General features: G+C 32.9%; 1 protein-coding gene across 1 annotated transcript in view; it reads left to right on the top strand.

Annotated features, from left to right (window-relative positions):
• The window catches only part of LOC132734450 (uncharacterized), a 39,209-nt gene extending 24,348 nt beyond the window's left edge, over positions 1 to 14,861 (top strand). The window contains exons 11-14 of the mRNA XM_060721192.1: positions 5,704 to 8,664; positions 9,304 to 9,450; positions 10,189 to 10,399; positions 10,795 to 14,861. Of these exons, the coding sequence (XP_060577175.1) occupies positions 5,704 to 8,664; positions 9,304 to 9,450; positions 10,189 to 10,399; positions 10,795 to 12,577 (5,102 nt within the window). The 3' untranslated portion in view covers positions 12,578 to 14,861. The remainder of the gene's footprint in view (positions 1 to 5,703; positions 8,665 to 9,303; positions 9,451 to 10,188; positions 10,400 to 10,794) is intronic.
• Positions 14,862 to 15,849: the final 988 nt, after the last annotated feature.

The raw sequence follows: 15,849 nt of genomic DNA, 5'->3' as shown, positions 1-15,849 counted from the left end.
AGCTAACTCTGGACAGAAACACTTACTTCATTTGATTAAGCAAGCTGGACAACAAGAACCACTATAATATTACATAATTAAGTAAGCTGGATATATACTTAATGTAAGCTAGCTGGACAATAAGAACCACTTACCTTATGTAAGCCAACTGAACAACAAGGACCATTTTATGCAATTTAAAGCTAGCTAGATAATAAGAACCACTTACATTATGTAATTAAGCTGGCTGGGCAATAAGAACCACTACATTTATGCAATTAAGCAACATGAACAATTAGAACCATTTTGTTATTAAGCCGGTTGGACAATTAGGACCAGTAATCTTAAATCATGATGGACAATTTCCATTTCATGTAATTAAGCTAGCTGAACAATTAGGCCTACCACTAACTAAGTGTGATTAAGCTAGTTGGACAATATTGACCGGCTACTTCATATATATATATATAAGTAAGCTAGCTTACATAATATAATTTGATATTAGAAAATAAGCGGAACATAATAGATATACAAATATAATATATCTGATACCAAGTCTGGTGTGTTACTGCCACATATTCTTCACCTTCATACAAATCAATGAGTATTAAATTCTATTTGAAAGACCCTGTTGGATCATTGCAAAATTGAATTGTGGGTTATATTGCAACACTACTATGCTTTTTTTAATTTGGATGGAATATAAATTTGATGAATACAAAAAATCCATTTGTATTTGATGATCTGTAGTCAATATATGAATTATTGTAGCGCCCATGTTCTTTCGGGCGTTTCATTTTCTTTCGACCTTAAAAGTATCTTTGGGTTAGATATTTAGAACAACAACAACATTAAAGCAGAAAATTAATATTATTCAACAAAACTATGATTTTAGTGTAAAACGACTCTGTTGTCTATGAATAAGAGGTCGGTAATCTGAAATTATATTGAATTAATTGTATTACACTTATTTCATTGCAAATTTAATCATCAAATGCACAGGTATGCACGTTTTAGACTCCAATACGTTTCGACCTCAAAACTATTCATCCTCACAGATGCTAGGGCCAAGGGGGTCAGATCCTGCCCCCCCCCCCCCCAACGTGATACACTGCTGTAAACTCTGTAGCATAAATCTGTAAACATATAAACACGAATGGTTTATCTTTTACAATGATTAAACTGGTTGTGAGTCACGTACAGCTAGCCAAAACACACTGTATTGGCTAGCCGTACGTGGCACTTTTGAGAATCAAATCAGTGTTGATGATTAATGCGTTATTTTATGCACATATACTGATATTTGTCAAAGAAACAATATCAATTTCGAATGTTTACTTTTTTTATTTTTTCGACCATTTTGATAACAAAATATACGAACCAACTAAAATCATTATTTGTGCTCTTATGCATCTTTACAGTATGTGCTTAAATGCATCTTTTTAAATGTTTTTTTTATTTTTTCGATAATTGAAACAATATGTATATTGTCGATATATAAAGTTGTACAGACCTTGAAAATGCGCCGAAAATAATTGTTAAAGGGTTCTGCTACTTGCCTCAATTACTGACAGTGGACAATATGAAAGTTTGCATCTTCTGTGAAACCCTAATTATCTAATTTTATCATATTGATAATCACTTTAGTTAAGCTATTTTGCCTAGATTATTGCGAATAACTTATATATCTGTTATTCTTTATTAACAACTAACAATAATAATTAGCTTTGTTTACAAAATATCTTTATTGATAACTTAGAATACATACAGTACAAAATTATAGGAAAAGTGAGAGTTCTATATTATGTTCAAGATAATATTAATTAGCTTTGTTTACAAAATATCTTTATTGATAACTTAGAATACATACAGTACAAAATTATAGGAAAAGTGAGAGTTCTATATTATGTTCAAGATAATATCAATCGCTTAATCAAATGTACAAATGACAAATAGAAACAAAATAATCTAAACAATTGTCTATTTTAACAAATCAGTCTTTTAACATGTGCAAGCAATGAATAACACATCACCGATCAATGAAAAATGAAGATGACAAAGGTTTTTTTTAATTTAAATTTGAAGTTTGATTTCTTTCAAACAAAATGTACGAACATATAAAAAAGTAAACTTTAGAAATTAATATTGTTTCTTTGACAAATCTCTGTTTATTGGAATAAAATAACGCATTCATGTTCACATTGATTTGATTCTGAAAAGCGCTGTACGGCTAGCCTTTACAGTGTGTCCTGGCTAGCTGTACGTGACTCACATACGGCTAGCCAAAAGTTCTAGCCGTACGGGCCCGTACGGCTAGCCACTTCCTTTCACAAACCTCTACCATCAAGTTTCAAATAGGAGTAAAGATTACTAAGCTCAGTGTTTTTTTTCTTTATATAACTATTACCCTAAAACGGTACTGTTCCCAATAGAAAATTCCCACAAGGCCAACTGATTTCTCTGAAATCATTTAAATCCAACATATTCATATAAATTACCACTCAATAGTTCTACCTGGACAGTGGAAGCTGTTAGCTATCTTTATTCATGATGACTAATCTTATTTGTAGCTGAAAGAATGCATAAAAAAATTCCCAATTTAAGTCAAAATAACGCATTTTGTCCCAATCAGTCTGGTACCGGCACCATTCCCAAAGTAGAGGAAAAAATCGCTGAAGCTTACCTTATGTTTGTGCTCTTATTTCGCTTTTTGAGCAGGGACTCACACTCTTATCACAACTAAACTTGTAGCAAAATCATCAAGTTCCAGGAGACCCAATCTGCCCACCAAATTCAAAAAGTTAGAATTCATTATATAGAATAGGAAAGTGTGGAAAACTAATTAAACCACAACACTGTGTATCTTGGTAATACTTTTATTACACATAAAATATCTTTTAAATGAGTGCTTGAAAAAATATCTTTTAAATGAGTCCTTGAAGGCAGCTAGCACACGGTGAAATTATGATTATGATACAATGAGCAAGTAGTCGAAAGAGAGTATGTACACCGTTTGTGTACCAGCTTTATAAGCACTCAATGTAGAACTGGGAACTCCTCTTATATTGCTTGATCAGGACGCAAAATTCACTTTTGATTTAAATAAATATTGATTTTGATATATAAATGTTTATACTGATTGATCTGGAAGATAATTTGATAATCTTTTGATTTACACCAGAAAAGTCTGATCCCAAAACATTTGTGTTCATCTTATGTCATGTGGGGAATGAGGGACATGATTTCACAATTTGACTAGCACGTCTTAAAGTGTACAAAGCTATATATCTGATTATTGTTTGAATTTTAAAAAAGTAACTTCCAAAATGCTTACAAGTATGAAATTAATATGGTAGTTTATGCCTTAAAAACGAATGGTGTATATTACTATATACATGCACAAAATCATTGCTAAACAGATAAAACCTTACTTATAATAGCAAAAAATATTTTGTTCCGGAACATTTTATTCTGTTTATGTACATTATTCATGTGTATTAAATGACAGAGACATTCTATCAGGGTTGTCATTAAGAGGCGGCTGGAGGCCAAACTGACTGTCTCAAATGTATTTTGGGTTGCCTCAAAACCAACAAAACACTCTTTGTCATATATAATGAAATCAAAAATGACCGCCTCAAAGTCAAAACTAACCTTCTTCAACAAGTCTTAATGACATCCCTGTCTATGTTTCAACTCTTTTGGGAATCAACCATATTATAATGGAACCAATATAATTTTACTGCTGCTAAATTTTATTAAAAAATTTCATAAGATATAGATCTATACCCTTTAAAGAGCAAATCTTGAAATCTGTCACACAAATAAATAACCTTTAAAATGGTTTAGAAACAGTTGCATGAGGTCAGGTGTTATTTACATGTATTACAGTAAGATATTCAATTCTCGACAAGTAGCTTTTCAAACATGTAAAAATTATAGCTTAATGACTCCAACACGGGTCCCAAAAAGTTATACTTTGCAATTTGTATAGTGATAACAATTGCAGCTTCACACCTGATGTCTTGTTGGGGGAAAAATGGGCACACCTACACCATGTGTAGTAGTACTAGTACGCTAGTTACTTAATGTTAAATGCAAATGTTATGTTTTGTAGCCTTCATTAGTGCATAAACATAAATTAGGTCTAGAATCATTTCATACTTTTTTTAGATATTTTTGAGCATATTATAGTGAGGCATGTCCAAAATGTTACATATAGCAAACCAAAACAAAAGATAGTCAAGACACTAAAATAAAGGTGGACTTGCCCTTTATATATAAAGCATTTAAATTTTATTCAGATTTATGCTTGGTTTCACTGCTAATGAGACAAGAATAAATGGTTAAAAAAAAAAACTGCATTTGTTAGTTACAGTATCGGAGTGCATTGTTTTACAAATTAAACTAAGTTATAATGTAAATGTGCTTTAATGAACATCTTTGAAAATTCAAGTATTGTTTTAACCTTTTACCCCATGAGCATATTGCGAAAAATGGCCGTTTACATTGAAAAGCCTCCTGTAACAAGTTCAAACTGCTATGAAACTGTGAAAAATGCTTCAATACTAATGAAACTTGGCACAAATGTTGACTACACTATAGCCTCTGTAACAGCATGCTCAATAGTAAATTTCCTGTTACCATGGCAACGAGGGGACGTCTCAAAATTGCCAAAAATCACTATTTTGCATTGTTTTTTTCCATCAAAACTGATTTCAAAGTGCTGCAACTTCTCAATGAATTGAGATAGAGTAAAAGGCTTTTCAGCGTCGGTTACTAGTTACCCTAAGATCGACCTGAGGCCATTTTTAGCCTGTCACATGTCCAAAATGTTCTTGGAGATGAGGTGGACTTCGCCCCCCTTCAAACCCCCCTAACAGAAGGGGGCACATCCCCCTTCTGGCAACCCCCTGATGTCATATTTGGATGGGGGACGGCGCCGAAAAGTGGTCACTTTTTTTAACAACATTTTTCAAACGAAAAACAGTGTTTGGGGCTTAAATAGGGCATTTTTTCACTGTTTGAGGCCTCAAAAGGGGGGGGCAAAAAGCCGTCGAAACACGCTTATATAGGGAAAAGGTTAAGAAGAAATAACATTAACTTATGTACCTGTATACATCAACTAATTACAAATAGTTGCACAACATTGCTCTTGCTTTTTGTTATAAGTTATTTCAAGTTTTACATTTAAATTGTGTTTTTTGGTCAAAATACCAAAAATTTTGAGAACACTAATTTTAAAATTTAGTTATTACTGATTAGTGATTTAGATTTATAATGCTGGCATGAAGTTTTTCTTAATCATACACAATTCTTGTGCGTACCTTACCAAAATGTCACTAAAATGATTTTATCAATGATATGTTAATTGAGTGTGGTTAAACATTATATTACAATTTGTATTTTTGAGTATACACTGAATATCATATTTGTGAAACTGGAATTAAGTGTCGAGTTAGCACCAGGACCAAGTGTATGTTGTCGATTTATTTATTTCTACATTTAGCTTTATTTTGAATTTTTGACATCAAAGGTATCAAATTTATATCAATGAGGTATTAAATTGTAAATTGATATAGTTTTTTTATCTAATATATTGTTCTCTCTATTTCAGACTTGTGATGTTAAACTACATGTCTTACAGCACAGCTGCATGACTTCATTTGCATTATTCTGCAGTACGTGGTCATTGTTGAAGAAAGATTTGTTTACTACTATAAGTAAAAAAAAAAAAGAGACGGAAAAGACATTGCTGCTGGGAAAAAAGAAAGAAAATAAAACAACAAGTTACCAAGATGTGCCTTAAAGTGAAAAACAAGTACACATATTTAAGCATGTGTTCTTCCTGTAATGCAGTTTCGAAATTCTCTTCCATAGTGAAGAAACATTTACTAAAACAGCATAAAAAATTGCCAGAAACTTCAGTAATTCCCATTAGAATTGAGAACAAGTTCGAGAGAAAAGTTAACAAGACACTTGATACAGCAAATGCGAAAGAAAGTTTTATGAAAAAGAAGAGGAATCCTTTAGTTGAACTTAAGAAAAATTATTCCAAAAAAGGTACCAGAAGAAATATTGAAAGTAGAGGAAAAGTAAATAAAAGAGAAATTAGTAGATGTAGCAAAGACACTGTAAAATGTGCAGGTTGTGATGAAATGTTCAATGACTGCATAAAGTATATATACCATTTAGTCACTACACATAGCAACTATAATATCAAAGTTAGTTTTAAATGTGTATATTGTCATTACACTATCCAATATGTCAAGGATATACAAAAACATTTTGAAAAGAAACATAACTGTAATAAAGCACAATTACCACTCATTGACTGCATAAATATTGAAATAGCTCAAGAAGAGGATCTTCCAAGCCAGAATCATTGTCCATATTGTGATTTAGATTTTGACAAAGTTCATAACCTTAATAATCATGTAAGAGATACACATCAAGACAATATTGAGAATTTGTTAATTCCAAAACAGGATCCAGAGGTAGCTGAGAACCAGTCACAACAAGAGAATGATCTTCTCATTGTGTTCCGTTGCCCGTCTTGTCCAGAATCATTTCACACTATGCTAGACATTTGTGAGCATATTAAAGCAAGGCATGCACCAAATATTGCATATAGCAAACCAAAGCGAAAGAGGAAACAACCAAAGTGGATGGAAGATGATTTTGAGGAAATACCTGTCAAAAAACCAAACAACATCAATTCTGATAAAGATTCTCAAAAGTTACTTGCATCTGGTAAAATGGTGAAAAAATGTACCAAAGGAGTTTCTGAAAGAAAATGTGCATATTGTAATCATGTTGCTAAAACTGAAAAGGCCTTGGCAAAGCATTTTAGTGTGTTTCATCCAGACCAAAAGTTAAAAGCACCAAGGACAGATGCAAAAGCAAAAGAAACTCCTGACACAGAACAAGTACTGATAGATGATAAAAACTCAATATCAAAAAATAGCCATCCTTTAACTGTTGATATGTTGACTTTTGACAGAGATGCTGAAAGCGCAATATCTGAAAATTCAGATGGTAAGCTAGGTACTAGAAATATTGTAGACATAGAGAATGGTGTTGATGACAAGGACAGTGAAAGTTTTGGAGATTCCGATGATGATTTTGTGCCAGATAACAGTGATACAGATTCTGAGGTATCAGTTACAGAAGATGGTATTGATACTGAAGAAAGGTTAAGAAAAGTAAAAGGTCGGCATGTAAAAAGGTCTGTAAATGAGCAATATAAAGGGACAGCAGTCAGTAAAAAATTCACAGTTAGGTATGAATGTCCTTTCTGTGGATTAAACCTTCACAATTATGAATACATTAGGTACCATGTGGTTCAGTGTCATCCTGAAATAACAAACTTTAAAGTTAATACTAAAGAGATGGTCAAAACAAAATTGATTGATGGAGATAACTGGGAATCTTTCAAATGTCCAAACCCAAAATGTGATGTTGCATACAAAAAGAAACAATCATTGATAGATCATATGGCTACTTGTGAAAGAGGAAAGTTCAGAAAAGAAAAAATAGTGTGTACCTTGCCGAGAGCCTGGATGGAAAAATTTGAGAAGTCAGTAAGTGTGATATGTCCATACTGTCAATCAGTCAAAATAGGTAAAACTAATCTTGAAAAGCATTTACAGGAGCATTATCCAGATAAAGTATTTGAAATTGAACTTAACAACACATTATCATCACAGCAAATAAAGACAGATAAATGGTCAGAGTTAGAATGTGTGATGTGTCCGTATTGTGATGTTGTCGCGACAAAAAAGATCCAGTTAAGCAAACATATCAAACGATTCCATTCCAATGAAATATGCACTAATGTGGTATCCTGTATACTAGTCAACAAAAGTGCCAGCAAAGACAAAGCCAGGTTGATTATTAAAGATATTGAAAACTTGTCTTTAGCAAGAAAGAAAAATGAACTTTCAGAAACACCAGAAACTTTGGGTAGAATAGAAGAAAATACTGTAGAAAAAAGTATTGAACATGCTACTATGCGTACAATAGAAATTGACAAAAATACTGAATCTGTTAGTCTAAATGAAGTGGTTAATGATTCATGTGGAGAACAGTTAGAACATACCAATAGTATACCCTCTGCGAGACACAGAGATAGTGAAGAACTTCAAGGAGGGAAAGAACTTTATGAAATAATATTTATTCAGTCAGCTATACCATGTGGAATGTATATATGTCCAGTTTGTGAATTTAAAACAGGTATAAAGAAAGAAATTAAATCTCATATGAATGAACATAATAGTAAATGCCATGGAGATATAGACTCCATTTACACAATCCCAGATTCTTGGATCAGGATGGACAAGGACGATAGCCATCCATTTCAGTGCCAATTATGTGATCATAAGGATGTGAATCTGACCTTTGCATTCAGGCATGTTCTTAACAATCACAAGGATATCACTGTCAATGAACCACATTCAAATCCCCATATTTCGGAATCGCTGTTCGAGATCCTGAATGTAGAGGTTGAAGGTGTGAAAGAAAAGTATGAGAAAGAGAAGTATCGTTGTACTGCATGTGTACCTGGACATATATTCAGATCAAAGAACGGACTTCAGCGCCATTTGAAAACACGCCATACAGACAGTGACTCCATCATTGCATATGAAACCATGTACAAAATGTTAGATCTTATATCAGATTCATGTAAGTACCTTACTGGCTGTAAAACTTTTACTGATACATATTTATAGCATTTTATACTTGTTTATTTAAATCATTTTGAAAGTAAGCTTTTTGTGTTGTTCATTAAAGATGATATGTTTAAAATAATTAATTGTCACAGTTATGAATACCTGACAAAAAACCTTTACGTTTATTAGCCGTAAAAGATTTAGCTGGCCTTTTCTATTCAATGCTAGGTCAGTTACTCAGCAACAGTATCACAAACCAAACTATATGTTCTTTTGTGTAAACCAGGTCAACCAATGGCTAATAATTAAGGGAAGCAATTGCAAATTAGATAGTCAATAAGTCATTCATCCAATTTGCATATATAAATGAATATTTAATATTGAATACTGGATATGAATGCATATGAATATGTTTACTTGTTTAGTCTTCTGTGTTGTTTAATTTTCATAGGGTTTGTAAGTAAATGTATGTTTTCTCTCATGAATTTTCCTGTTTTTGTTTTTGTTTTAATTATAAGTCGATGTAAGTTTACAACTTGCATTGTATAATTGTCTATAACCAGAAAATTTTGCTTTGTCATGTCATTTAAGGTGTCAGATGCATTATGTTGTTGTTTGAAATAATTTTAAGAAATTTTGTTTATAATTTTAGGTAACACTCGTCAAATAATTATTTGTCTATTGTGCAAGAAGGAATTATGGGACTTTTCTGATCTTGAAAAGCATTTTAATCAGAATCATCCTGAAAAGCTGAATGAGTTGTTGTACAAGCTGAACAAATCATCAGATGACACACATGGTATTGTTACATTTATGAAATATATATACAAATGTACATATATAGCTGAAATTCGTAAAAAACAGATATACCGATAGTTAATTTATTTTAACATTAGGGAACACAAAAGTTAATCTATTTTAACATTAGCGAAACAAAGAAAACTTTGTCAGATTGTTGGTATTGCAAATTGGGCAGGCCTTTAGGCAACTAAAACCGCCTTTGTGGTTGAGGGGTTGGAGTCGATGACTGCTAATCCAGTTACCTCTCTGTCGTGGGTTCGATCCCAGGGAGATGCTTTGGTAGTTTAGCGCAGAGGAAGGTAGTCTAGTACTGGTGTAACTCTCAAAGAAAGATAGTTAGGAAACTACCCGCCTATATGACTGAAATACTGTTGGGAAAAGGTGTAAAATGAAACTAACAAACAAACAATTAGTCAACTAGGCATATACAATGCCTGCAAATTAGGCAGATGTCAAGGGATTTCATCCAAACTTCAAATAAGGTTACTATCATCTAGTACCGTTGTGCATATTAAAATACCGTAGTTCTTTGATTTTTGTCCTTGTCAGCGCACTTATGGCACTTCTTTTCAAATGTGTTACATGCCGCTTCAAATCAGTGTCCATATCAAAACAGTGAAAGTGACTATTGGGTCATCTGTGTCCAATAGACACATTTATAGTGACTATTGTAAATACTTATCTTCCAGATAAAACTTGATGACTTTAATAAACTTGTTTGTTTGAACATTCCTAGGTTCGCCGACTGTATCATCAACTTGTGAAGTTTGTTGTAAGCAGTTTATGGATGAGAAAAGTCTCAAACATCACCTTATTCTACATATGAACAAATATAAACCAACCTGTACTCTCTGTAATATATGCTTCACCAATCATCCCGAGCTGGAATGCCACAACATGGAGGTCCATGCTAAAGCAGGCGAGATGTGCTATATATGCGGTGTTACGTAAGTTTGTGCAGTTATTAAATAGAGTATAACTCAGGTAGATTTGAAACTCATAAAAGCTGTTATCTTATACCATCCAGCTCAGGTTTTAAATGGAAATTTAAAGGTTCAGCATGACTAATGAACTTGAATGAACTTGAATAAGAAAAACTACTTATGAAAACATTGTACTGGTCTACAGAAGCATATCATGAGACTGTAAATCCCTAATTTCTATCTTTTGCTATTTATTATTCCAAAAACCTATTGATTGTATATATTTATATGTATTAATTTATTAGCAATGAAATATGATCAGACTAAATAAAGCTATCTTAATTCATCCTTTTGGTCACATTTTGGTTAAATTATTTTCTTTTCTTGTTTAATTTAATCAAAGTTGAACATATTTTCAGGTTTTCCAGTGTTGCGAAACTTGATCGACATTTAAAATGGCATGAGACTGGAGAATGTTCTTCTATAAAAGCATTGTGCCAGTATTGTGGTACAACTTTAATGGGCAAAAATATGAAAAAACATCTTGTAGACAAACATATTAATGAGATCACATGTGCATGTAACATTTGCACAACACAAAATGTTCCTGATGGGAAAAGGAGTGTCAAGTGTGACCAGTGCAAGGCAGTTTTCTGTACGTGGTATGTACTGAGGGCTCATCAGTATAAGGAGCATGATGTGAGGAATGGGAAGCCATTCAAGTGTAGAAGTTGTTATACAACTTTTCTTAGTAGACGCGAACAGACGCTTCATTCTCACAATTGTGGAAAACTTGGTGATTCAGTGCAGACTAACTTTGATTTGGTTAACGAGGATTCTGCTGCTAACTACGGGAATGTTACTGAGATCACAGTATCTGAGCAGGCAAACATTGATTTTAATCTTGGTTTAGCATATGTTAAGCAAGAATACATCTCTGTGGACAAGCAGTCAGAGCAACCCTATAGCTGTAAATTATGCGGAAAGGGATTTACAAAAATGCGTTACATTTGTAATCATTTGAGACGGATGCATACGAGAGACGAAACAAAACGATTTCGGTGTAAAATTTGTAAGATGGGATTCAATAATAAACAGGACTTTGGGAAACATTGTCGCTCTCATATAGGTCTGCGGCAGTACCAGTGTAAAGTATGCCTGAAAATGTATAAAACAGCAGCACATTTAAAGGAACATTCTGAAATTCATACACAGCAGACTTACACTTGTGAGTACTGTGGATTAGAATTTAAGCAACGTGGAGCACTATTAGCTCATGTTGTTCATCATGACAAAGTCAAACCTTTAAAATGCCTATATTGTAATAAAGGATACACAACCCATGGTGATCTTCAGAGACATATGAATTCTTACTCAAAATCCGCAAAGGTCTTGGGTGCAAAGCAGCTTACATTTTGTAACTATTGCTCAAAAGATTTTCCAAATCATATTTCTCTTGTCAAACATTTTCAGATCCATCTCCCTGTTAATCCATTCCAGTGCTCAGTTTGTCAAAGTAAATTTGCCACTTTTAGGGAGATGTATAATCATAAGTCAAGGAAAGAGCATTTTACAGATTTGGACAAGGAGGAGGGTAAGCAGGACCTACATGCACCGGGTAATAGATTCCGTAGATATCAAGTTTCTAAGTCTAAAAAGGAAATTTCAAAGACAAATAAAATTTCAATGATGGAGGATCCTGTTGGGGATAATGCACTCAGCGTTATAACTGATGATGAAAACATTATTGAGATTGAGATAGGTAGTTCAGTAGCTGAATGTGATGACAGGGCAAAAACTGTTATACAAATGTTTGAGAATGATGTTATTAAAAGCATGCTTGATGCTGATCCAGAAATTTTGGAAACTGTTGAATTTCACGATACAGACAGTGGTGCTAGGAAAGATAAGCAATTGCGGGTTTATAGTGATCAAAACAGCATACCACAGGGATATCAGTTTGAAATGCAAGAAGGAAATAGCTACCAAACTAACACAATAGAAATGCAAGATATGTACGTAACTGTTAGACACGATGCATACAGTGACAATAATATTACATCTGCAGATAAACCGATTGTCGACAGTCCGGAGAAGCTGGCAAGTATTCAGCAGCCAGAAACAGTTCCGGGTAAAACGCAAACATTTCAATCATCTGATGGCTCTATTATTCATGTTTGTGTTATAAACCCTGACAAATAAAAAGGTTTCCTTTAAATTGTAAAAACAATACATGTACACTTTTGTCATTTCCATTCAATGATTAAATAGCTGTTCATATTGTTTTTATCCTGCATGTTTGTCTCTCATCAAACAGCTTTAATATTGGTCATAACTTGTTCTTTCTGTAAGCTAGAATCTTCATACTTTTTAAATCCATATATAAATACTATCATTGACCTCTTAAAGCAGCATGCCTCCAGATTCATGCTTATTTTCATGAAAAATTTTAAAAAGGTATTTACAAGTAAAATACAGTGAAATGAACAAAGAAAGTATTTAGCCATTGCAAATTGCACTTACAATCCATGAAAATTACCTAAAAAGAGGTCAAAATGTGTAAAAATAGCCATTATTGTGTGTCACACAGTAGAAACATGTTGATAAATTCTCCAAAATCAGTCATTAATCACACATAACTTGTAAATTTTTAATCTTATATCTTTTGACTTTTCTTAAAATCTTAGAACATTTTTCTCAAGTTTGACTTTCTTGATATATTTTTGGCTCATCTAGTGTCATGCAGCTTTAATGACATTGATCTTCAAGGACAAATTCTCTAGATTTTTGAGTTTTATGACTTGTTAAGGGAATGTTTTATAAAAAAAAGAAATAGAGGTATTGTTACAGTCATTTAGGCATTTCCAATGCGATTGCATCCCCAAATTTTATCTTGATCATAACTTTTAAGTTTTTGGTGTTTTGTCTTCATACTTGGCCACAACAACCCTTGGGACAAGACTTTTTAGTAGACCAGACTAACCTTCGACCTTATTCATAAATGACTTTGACCTTCATTAGACATGTGGAATGTAAATATGACCTTACCCTTTAAATGACCTTGACAGTCAAATGATCAAATTTTAATTATATTTTCTTAACTTTGTCATTTATTTATGGAAAGGATTCATACTTGGACAAAACAATAAGTGTGACTATACAGACCTATTAAAATTAAGAAATCAAAAACATTTTTTTTTTCTTTTTCTTTTTAAAAAAATTTGTTTAAACTGTTTGAATAGCGAGTCTAGCGCTGGCCCTGCCTGATGGTGGCTCTTGTTTTGTTTTACCAACATATCTTATTTTTCTTCTGTTGTGCTAAAGAAGGTCGAATTTTAGGATTATGAACTACATTGTAAAATTTTGCCAATTCTCAGAATGTCATTTCAGGATATCACAAGTAAAACAAAAACAAAAATTTGGTTTATTATAAATCATGCTATATCTACATGTAAATGAGAAAATATTCATATTTTCACTTTATTTAATTACTTGTGTGTAATTGTTGTAGTTTCCTTACATGCCTTATGTGAATAATATATAGCATGTTCACAAGAAGTCACAAAAACAAATATTCTCAAGATTTCAAGATTTGATTTATACATTAGGCATATACATATCAATGTTCAAAAGAAAAGGACAAATACAAATAACATAACAGTCAATCCAAAATTCAAAAATGCAGGACTGCCAACCTACTTTTATACATTGTAATTGTAATACAAATTAAAGACTTTTATTGTTATTATGAATATTAATATCTCTAAAAAAAGTATTTTTACAATATCCATAATAGTTTTACAAAATAATGCTGATAATATTATTCAAATTTTAGAACTCTTACTACATATAGCAATAACAGCAAGGGTATCAGAGAGTTGGAGTATTTAATATCACAATGAAATTATTTCACAATGTCCATAATAGTATTGATATTAATACATGTAATGGCTAATTTGGTAAATTTTGCTTTGTTCTTACAATTCATAAGACCAATTATACTTATGATATCAATATGTGCCGCGTCATGACAAAACCAACATAATGCGTTTGTGACCAGCATGGATCCAGACCAGCCTGCGCACCCGCGCAGTCTGATCAGGATCCATGCTGTTTGCTTACAAACCCTACAAGTAGAGAAACTGATAGCGAACAGCATGGATCCTGATTAGACTGCGCGGATGTGCAGGCTGGTCTGGATCAATGCTGGTCGCAAACCCATTATGTTGGTTTTGTCATGAGGCGGCTCATATATGTTTTACTGTTACAATTAAATCAATGCATTTAGAATACATGTATATGGATAGTATTTAAATGGACCATATATGATTTACTGTTTATTGCTATTGTTTGAAAAGAGTTACTCTGTTTTATCTTGTTCAATTTAACTTTGATACAGAATAAAGATTTCTCTATTTATTTCATAGCATGTTAATTGTTGGAATAAATAGTTTAAAAAGTTGTAAAATTTATTATTATTATTACTACTGCTACTATTATTATAAGCTTATATAATATTGTCAGAAACATGCATTGTAAATTAACAAACAAACAAAAACTGATGCAACATGTTTACCCTTTACCATGCTAAATATCTGAATGTGGGCAAACCATTCATAATTTCTAGATATATTCAGACTTAATAGCGGACAGTGCAGACCAAGATGTAATGGCATTAAATTAATATCCAGACTGATCTTGTTGTCACATAGTATATGTACAATATACATGCATTCAATTGCAGCTAGCAGACTAAGAGTAAATATTAATTTTTCCATGAAGTTAGATAAGAAAAAGTACTCAAAAGATATGTAAAATACAAGATCTACCTTTTTATACGCCTGTTTGAAAAACAGGTCGTATTATAGTTTCCCTCCTCGCAGGCAGCTGGACGGGGGGCTTTCGATTTTTGTCCAGAGCATATCTCCTACACCCATGGAGGAATTTTAATGAAAACTTCATAGAAATCTTCACCACTATGAGAAGCCATGTAGTGGGCATGAACCAGGCCTCTAGGTCAAAGGTTAAGGTCACACTTAGAGGTCATTGAAAAATGCTTGTCCGGAGCGAAACTTCTCCATGCATAGAGGGAACTTGACACATATGTTCATTATTGTGAGGTGGAGTGTCGAGCGCAAAATATAGGTCCCTGTGGCTAAGATCAAGGTCACACTTAGGGGTCAAAGTTCAGATAAAAAAATCACTAGAGATGATAATATATCCAGATATTTTCCAGATATTGCCTGGCAGAGCATATCTCCTATATGCATATCTATAATGCCCACATCTCTGTCAAAAGCTTCTGTGAAGGGAGTATATTGCGACAAAGTTGCCCTTGTTGAGTTATTGCATTTTCTATACACTAGTTTGAAGGAGTGAACATGGCTGGCTGGCCGGCAGCACCTAATTATGTCCAGAGCAGGTCTTCAACCTGCAAAGAAGGTATTTAGTATTCAGGGTATTGCTTATAATAT

The sequence above is a fragment of the Ruditapes philippinarum genome, unplaced genomic scaffold, assembly GCF_026571515.1.
Source record: "Ruditapes philippinarum isolate M1 unplaced genomic scaffold, ASM2657151v2 ctg216_1_1_1_1, whole genome shotgun sequence".
NCBI lineage: Eukaryota > Metazoa > Mollusca > Bivalvia > Venerida > Veneridae > Ruditapes > Ruditapes philippinarum.
Note: the sequence above shows the minus strand (reverse complement) of the source record. Positions and strands in the feature narration are given on the sequence as shown.